Below are 8,538 nucleotides of genomic sequence, written 5' to 3' on the forward strand. Positions count from 1 at the left end.
GATCCCTCTGGATCCAGGGTACCTATTCCTCAGTTGTGACCACCTCCTCCATATTAGTATTGTCTGTGAATTTCATCAGCAGACTGGTTACCCCCTCTTCCAGGTCACTGATGAAAAGATTGAACAGGATTGGTCCCAGGACAGAACCCTGGGGGATGCCTCTCATCACTGGCCGCCATCCCACTGATTCCCCACTAATAGTTACCCTCTGCTTCTGATCCATCAATCAAGCCCTAATCCATCGAACAGTAAATCGGTCTATCCCAAAACTCCTCAATTTCTCAACCAGGATGCCATGCAGCACTTTGTCAAAGGCCTTGCTGAAATCCAGGTAAACCACATCCACTGCATCCCCTCTATCTAGCCACCTTGAAACCTTGTCCTGGTATTCTACAAGGTTTTTCTGGCAGGACCTGTTTTTGCAGAAGCCATGTTGTGTGACTGCCAACCTCCCTTCCCTATCTAGCATCACTAGATCTCTTGCTATTGTGAGTCTTTCCATCATCTTTCCCAGAATGGACATAAGGCTAACTGACCTGTAATTCCCCATGTCCCCTCTACTCCCCTTTTTGAAGACTGGGACCACTGATGCCACCCTCCAGTCCTCTGGAACCTCATCCATTCTCCTCATGGTCTCAAAAATGAAGGCCAACTTGCGTGAGAGTACCCCTGCCAACTCCAAAAGCCCCCTTGGCTGTAACCCATTGGGGCCTGGTGCCTTTGTAAAGTCCAGTGCCCTGAGGAGCACCTCAACCTCAAGATGGGTGACTCTAACCTGTGCCCCTATATCCCTGACCTCATCCTGTCCCCTATGTAGATCTCCCCTGTCCTGCTTTGGGGGGAACACAGGGGCAAAATAATCATTTGCCTCTATGCCTGTTCCCTTTATATCAGCCACCGAATCTCTTTCCTCCTTATTAAGCGGTCTCACCACCTGTCTCCCCTTCCTCTTGCTATTTACTTGTCAATAGAAGCCCTTTATGTTGTTCCAGTTATTCTTTGCAAGTCTCAGCCTATAATCAGCCTTAGCTTTGTGAAGAATACTTCTGCAATGAGCTTCCTTCTCTCACTCTATCTTTTTGTCCACTTGCCCCAGTGTCCATTTCTGATGGAGGTTGCTCTTACATCTAATCCCTCTTACCACCTCTGTTCACATCCACAGTGGTGCTCTCCTTCACCTTGTTGCCTTGCTAACTATCGGAATGGTCAAGGCTTGAACCTCCAAGACCTCCCTGTTTGGCTCTATCCACTGCTCCTGAACTCCCTTGCATTCCAGTACCTTCTCCCAGGAGACTTTCCCCAGTCTGGCCTTCAATTGATCAAAGTTGGCCCTTGTGAGGTCCCAGCTTCTAGTACTCGACCTGCCACTTGTCCCCGTTCCCCTAATCTCAAAGCAAAGGATGGCAGGATTACTTGCATCCAGAGCTCCCCTAATCTGCACCTCATCTACCAGGTCTTCCTTGTTGGTTAAAATCAAGTCAAGAATACCTCCCCCCACATCACCTCCTGGACCCTCTGTGTGAAAATCCTTCCCTCCATAGTATCTAGGAAGTGATGTGACCTGGCTGCCACCACTGAGTGAGTCTCCCAACTAATATCTGGGAGATTAATATCTCATAATTATTGTGTCCCTCCCCCAGGATATCCTTCCAATCTGGTCCATCAGGGCATCATCCAGGGTCTCAAGATGACTCGATGGGCGATAGCATACCCCCACTGTCAAGTCCCTGCTCTTGTCAAGACCCTTCAGTATTACCTAGACTGACTCTACCAGATCCCCATCTGCACCACCCTCTATCTCATTGCATCCTGCCCCTTCCCTGACATATAATGCTACAGCCCCTCCCCTCTTTCCCTTCCTCTCCTTTCTAAAGAGGACATACTCCTCTGATTTTACATTCCAATTCTGTCTTTCATCCCACCATGTTCCCCACCAGGTTATACCCTCCTGAACCCTGAAGTCCACTGGTGAGGAACTGGGTGCCGTGATTGACTAACCTGAAATGTTTCTTCCCACAGCATGCCCTGAGCCAGGCATTTGTCTCCACAACCCTCCTCTCCCTGATTGGCCCAAATCCCTGGACAGGCAAGAGAGAAGAAAAGACCACCTGGATCTTTAGGACCTCGACTTTCTTGCCCAGAGCCTCAGAGTCCCTAAGCGATCCCAGCCACCCCAAGCCTGGACATGTCATCGTCCCCATGTGAATTGGGAGAAGCAGCTGAGAACTTGGCAAGAGACGAGGACGCTCCAGTCTCTCTGTCATGTGCTGGATGCATGCGCCTGGCAGGCAGCAGACCTCCCTTGCATCAAGGCCAGGGTGGCAGACCACCACCTCAGTACCCCTTAGCAAGGAGTCCCTGACAATGATCACCTGCCTTCATCTCTTCCCAGTGGAGGTAGATGGCCATGCCTTGGCTGCATCTGGCCCCAGGTTGGAGTTCTCAAACAGGTCGGTCCCCCACGTCATCATCGGCCCCAGCCCCCCACAAGCAGAGAAAACCTATTTCCCACCTCCAGGTCAGTGCCAGGAGACGGAGGAGGCTGTGCCGGCCGCCTCCTGCTGTGGATGACATACCTCCAGGTGTCCCTGCCTGTTTCCCCCTCAGCCCCTCCCTCATCCTTCTGCCCAGAAGGGGGCTGCTCCCAGTTGGCCTGAAGAACTCTCTTGGCCCTGTCCAGCAATCGCTCACCCTCCCTTATCCCCTGGAGGGAGGCAAGGGCATCTCCAGACTCCCTGACCCCTCACCTTCTCCTCTAGGAGGGACACCAGCTTGCACCTAGTGCACGCGTATCCCTGCTGTTCCCGAGGGAGCTGGACAAACATGGCTCAGGTGTCACATTTGACAGCAACTTGTGGCTCCTGCCATGGCCGTCTCCTGGCCTGACATAGCCCACCCCTCACAGGCCCTCCCACTACCCCCCCTTGTCTATCCTACACCACCCTTTCTCAGCTTTCCTCACCTTGTTCTCCCAGACAGAAAATACAGTAAAACGATATGAAGAATTAAATACAATGACCCAGGGAAAGAGAGTCCCAGGAAAGCCTGGGCCTCAGACAAGGGATGATGCCTTTAACTGGTTGATTGGGCCTGACATCCCCCCCTTCCCTGATGTTTGTGAATTCCTGGCTCAGTCCACCTGCTGGGGCCACAGGTGGCCATTTGCAAGATGCCATGGGTCTGGCTGACCACAGAGGAGCTGTGGGGCTGTAACTGGACTCTGCCCTGGAAGATTCAGGAAGGCTTCCCTTCCTGCCATGATCAGGTCCTTCCAATCTCAGGCCCCACCTTTCTTGTGGACATGTATCCCCACACCACCAGGACTTTCCCCTCCCCTCTCTGTGAAGACCATGGTCTCTTCCATATTCACGCTGGGGCAGATTTATAAAGCTGGACTGAATCGTGCCTGTGTTCCTCCATTTCTAGGCCACCCTGACAGTGCTGCTGGACCACCTCAGCCTCGTTGCTGCTTTCCACCCCGCCAACCGCATGCACACCCAGAACCTTGCTGTGTGCTTTGGGCCTGTGTTGCTGAGCCAGGGCTCAGGGGGCCCGGGGGCCCACAGCCCCAGCCAGCACCACCGACCCATTGCCAGCACCATGGACTTCAAGCACCACATCGAAGTGTTGCATTATCTGCTGCAAGCCTGGCCAAGTGAGTAACGTGGGTGGGGAGGGAGGGAGGGAAGCGGGTGAGAGGGGGCACTGTCCCAGTGGGGGCTGCCCGCCTGGAGGCATGTGGTGCTCTGGGCTTAATAACAATTGATCTTCCCTTAGTTGGGGAAGTGTTCCCCTTCGCATGGGCTGCTGGGTACATTATCTAGGGCAGGGACAATGTGTGGCAGTACCGAAGGGGTCCCAAGGGTTTCCTGCTGTCCTCCTGAATAAATGTGTGCATGTGATGGTTTTTCCCCTTGGTTGCTGAATCCAAAGTGAGCCTTGAGGCTGTCTCTGAGGGCCTCTCTTTTTCTGACTAGGAAAAGGAAGTACATACAAACAGAATGTGAACTGAAGACTCTTCATCAGTAAAAGAAACAGCAAAGGGGAAATTCACTCACAGCATCACGAATCAGGAGAGAAAGTATTCTGGCGGGGTCCAGAGAAACTTTTACTGAGCCCAATGTATCTTGGAAAGAACAGTTGTTCTTAAGATATATTTCTGTGGCGGGCAGGGGTTGGCTGTGCTCCTAATGCTCCTAACTCTGGGTCCACAGCAGGGCACAGGCTGCTGGAGCAGGGGCAGGTGTCCAGGGGCAGAGCCAACTGCTTTCGAAGACATGACACTTTGCAGGCTGCAGAAGCACAGGTTTTTGTGCCTACAGGCCATTACAGTTGGCAACCCATCTTGCATACAAATACAGTGACCCCACAAGTCCCTGTGACATGTGACCCTGTGAGAGAGCCACATAGCTTAAAAAAAATCAGTTTCACTCCAGACACACAGAAAGGCATGTTTAAAACTCCGTGGATGGAGTGACCAGAACAATAGCATTTTACAATATGACCACATCAAACAGTGATATAGATGTATTATGGTTTTCTTTTCAGTCCCCTATTTATAGGTCATAACAGAGAACTTGCCTTTATCCCTGCCATGTGCTTATGGGCTGTGTACCACCACTTTTAGAGCTCTCCTTTACGTGGGAATTACATTCAATTCACACTCCATATGTCGGAGGGGGTGGTGTTGCCCCAGTTTACATCACTTCCCTTTCCTCAATCTGGAGAGGTATTTCTTGGAGCTCCAGCGATTTTTGCTTGTGGAGTATAGGATTTCACTATTAGTGGTTGGATGTCATTGTAAACCTGACCCCTGTTGATACCTGATTCTAAACCATGTGTGAATGGCAGGAGCCCCTTTACAGACCCGTAGAACTGCTTATTTCCCTCTTTTTATCCCATTGTTTTACAGTGAAAATTATCCACCTCTTCCTACCTTGGTTTCCTGTTTCTTTCATTGCTCTGTAAAAGCACACACCATTTTTATCCTATGATTGTTAAACTTTCTTAACAGCAGTTAGTAAAGGATCCTGTTAGAAATATTCCGACAGTGCCACTGCATGTACATCTACTCAGAACCAAGTTTCACTGTGTTACATATGGGTTGCTGTCCAAAAATCCAAGTACATATTGTCTGCACTGCTATGCACATACTCATTATTGCTCTCAAATAATTGGCGAAGCAAGAATTTCCTTTGCAGAAGCCATGCTGATTCAACAATGGACATTCTTCTATCAAGAATCATGTGATCATAGAATTACAGAATAGCGGGTCCAATAAGGCCATTGGGTCTAACTCCCAAACTGAAAAGACTACAATATTGGTGCCAAGCAGGACTTAGAGGAGAGATCGTTCTGTAACAGGGAGCCACCACTGAGAAGGCTCTCCTCCTTTTTGCCTCTTTCCAGGCCTCTCTTGGAGTTGGCAGATGGAGGAAGTCCCTGGATGCAGATTGTAAAGTCTGACTAGGTTGAGGTCGGGAGAGGCATTCCATCAGGTGCTGTGGTCCTAACCCATCCTCGATGAGTGCTATCCTATCTCCCTTCAGACTCCGCAAGGCTAACTGCTCATTCCTTTCATCTGTATATCTTGGACAGCACTGGCCACCATGCTGTCCACCAATAGGTCTGCAACAGGAAGATAGGTCCCAGTTCTCTCCCTTGACTCACTCCTAGAACCTACTGCTAGCAAGTCATTGGAGCCTTGGAACATATTTATTTTATTTATTTTTTAATTTATCTCCTGCCTTTTTCCTGCAAAGGGCTCAAAGCAGCTTACATCTCCTACTCCAGCTTATCCCCACAACAACCCTGTGAGGTAGGTTGGGCTGAAAGTCTGTGACTGGCCCAAAGTCACCCAGTTGGATCCATGGCTGAGCGGGGACTAGAACCCAGATCATCTGAGTCCCAGTCCCATGCTCTTAACCACTACACCACACTGGCTCTCATATGAAGTAATAAGCAAATAGCTGAACATACCCACAAGCGTATAAGTGGATGCACACTTTGTTACCGAGTACGCAGCTCAGGCAATTTTTCTATGGATATTCATGTGATGTGACCCTGCTTGGGACACACTGGCCTGAGCTTAGCACTGGATTGCTTGCAGGTCAGACTGGGCAGATGTGGAGTCTTGTTCTAAGACTTAGGTACAGTCTCCTGTGAAGCCACATCCTGCTGCAGTCCTCAGCTACTGCTCCCAGAGTTTTGTCTCCTTTGGTTGTGGGCCACTTAACTTGCTCTCCTTTGTTCCAAAGCCCCACGCAGGAGGCTGGAAGACGAAGAGCACATCACACCCTGCAGTCAAGTGCTGCGCCAGCGCCATCCACCCTTAGATCTGCCGCTGCTGCCAGCCACAGTTGTGGCCCGAAGCCGCCCACGAGGCTTGGAAAGTCCTCCCAGCAATCGGTATGCCGGAGACTGGAGTGTCTGTGGGCAGCAATTCTTGGCAGGACCCAGGCTGGGCTGTGACCTGGACTATGATGAGGTGGCAGGGAGTGCAAGTGAGAATGAAGAGGAGGCAAAGGAAGAGGTGACTCTGAGAGAAGGGCTGGCACACCACAGCCAGACCGTCTTCACGGGAGGCTTTGCCTTGGTGGAGAACCCAGAAGCTCCTCCCTTCAGCCCAAGGCTCAACCTGAAGGACTTTGATGCCCTCATTTTGGACCTAGAGCAAGAACTTTCCAAGCAGATCAATGTCTGCCTGTGAGCATTCTCTCAGGATGTCAAAGCAGTGTGAACTGTTGGGAGGTGCCTTGGCCGGCTCCTGCCCGTCAGTCTATGGCCAAGTCGAACTCGGGCAGTTGATCTTGCCTCCATTATCAGTATTCTTTTTGTTTATGATGCCTTGATCCAAGTGAGGGCTCTTCTGGTCTTGAGCCAGTGTGTCCCCTTGCTGATTGGCCATTAGCCTGTAATTGCCGATGATGCTGACCATCTGAATTTTCAACGTGGAAGCAGTGGAGGATAGAGGAAGGAGCCAGCTCCAACCACTACCTTGATTCCATCCTTCAGTGCAGCCTTCCTCACCTGGGACCATCCAGATATGCAGTTCTCAGAATTCCTGAACATTGGCTGTGCTGGCTGTGGCTAGGGAGCACAGGAGCCCAAATCAGTAACCTGGCGAAGGCTGCCTTAATTGTTCCAAGGAGAAAAGTGACTGCTCAAGGTTTGTTTTCTTTGGTCAAAAAAGTATATCTTGAATGAGTTGAATTTATGTAGCAGAACTCCCTAATCATCCAGAGCACTTCAGCATACTTGAAGGTTGGTCAGTATTGTTTTCCTCCCTTATTACGGGCAGAGACTGTTGCTTACCAAAGGCTGGACAGCTCAGTGAATTAATGGCTGAGCTGAGGCTTGAACCAGAGACCTGTACCTTGTGTCCTAACTGCTCTGTTCAGGCATGGCTCTGGGTCTGAGAAGATCCACAGCAAAATGCCCCCTTCTATGTGGGTTAGCCCAAGTAGTTTCCTGTTACACCTGTGCCTGCCCTGATGTACTAGGCCAGTTGGCTGCCTTGGGAAAGCTCTTGTGTTCAAGAGGGCAAGTGTGTCCAAGTGTTTTCCAAAGGGCTTACATATATTACGGAGCAGGCTAGGCACCAGCTTGTGCTGGCCCCTGGCCCACTGGCATGCATGATGGCATCAACTGCAGCTAGCATTTCCCCACTCACTGCGAGCCATCGCCACCAAAGAATCCAGGTGGGACAAAGCTGAAAGTGGCCATGTGCTGTGTGTCCCTTCTTCCCAGCTGTCCATAGCAATGCCCTCTACAGCACATACCTAGAATCTTTGTGTGCTGGATTCTAACCAGACTGAACCCCCACAGAGCACTGTGGAAGTTGGTTATTTTTCTCTCCCTTTCATAAGAAGGAGGAAAACCTGCTTGTCCCTAACTCCCCACTTTCAATGCAGTTCTCATGGAGCAGTTTCAGCAACAGGAGAGCCTCAGGACAGAAAGCCATAGCCAACCTGATGGAGAAACATGGTACAGGAAGTGTGGATTCTTTTGTTTTGAAATGTGTATGTCCTTATGGACAATTAAAACTATCTGTCACTATAGAAGGACTACTGCTGCTTCTGTGTGAGTGTGACAGAATTTAACTCAGTGTTTGCCTATTCAGGTGCCACAATTGGGGGCTTCATCCCATTTTATACTGGTGTCATTTTATGCCACTCTAAAATTTGGCTTACCTAAATGCAAGACCTTAAGTATAAAATCCACAATTCTGCAATGTGAAAGTCCCACATTTCTTTCTCAGCCCAGTTTAAGAGTCTACCCACTGCCTCCCATACAGTGTTGTGGGAGAATCTTGGTTAGGCTGTCATATTTTGAATACTCACTAACATAAAAAGCTACATGCCTACTATTGATGCATCAGTATGGAGAGGAGGCAGTGCTGGACACAATGAAACATAATAGGACAATGAAAACACAACAAAAAGTATGCACTTTCAGTTCAGTGTTTCCTGGAAAAAGATGCAATTAGCAATGCAAAAGTCATACACAATAAGCAACAGTGTCCTGTACGGTCGCCAG

At 49.8% G+C, this 8,538-nt stretch overlaps 1 protein-coding gene across 1 annotated transcript; it reads left to right on the top strand.

The window, feature by feature from the left end:
* Positions 1 to 565: 565 nt before the first annotated feature.
* LOC123017420 (rho GTPase-activating protein SYDE1-like) lies at positions 566 to 8,060 on the top strand. Its single transcript, XM_044418766.1, has 2 exons — positions 566 to 3,655; positions 6,258 to 8,060. Exons 1-2 carry the CDS (start codon positions 3,490 to 3,492, stop codon positions 6,707 to 6,709), a joined length of 618 nt encoding a protein of 205 aa, XP_044274701.1. The 5' UTR covers positions 566 to 3,489; the 3' UTR covers positions 6,710 to 8,060.
* The last annotated feature ends 478 nt before the right edge of the window (positions 8,061 to 8,538 follow it).

The sequence above is a fragment of the Varanus komodoensis genome, unplaced genomic scaffold (assembly GCF_004798865.1).
Source record: "Varanus komodoensis strain SLA01 unplaced genomic scaffold, ASM479886v1 scaffold920, whole genome shotgun sequence".
In the NCBI taxonomy this organism is placed as follows: domain Eukaryota; kingdom Metazoa; phylum Chordata; class Lepidosauria; order Squamata; family Varanidae; genus Varanus; species Varanus komodoensis.

Excerpts from the sequence above, each read along its gene's own strand:
- LOC123017420 (XM_044418766.1), top strand. The coding sequence starts at position 3,490 with ATGCACACCCAGAACCTTGCTGTGTGCTTTGGGCCTGTGTTGCTGAGC. Across the intron at positions 3,656-6,257 it reads TCTGCTGCAAGCCTGGCCAA|CCCCACGCAGGAGGCTGGAA; the intron begins GTGAGTAACGTG and ends TTTGTTCCAAAG.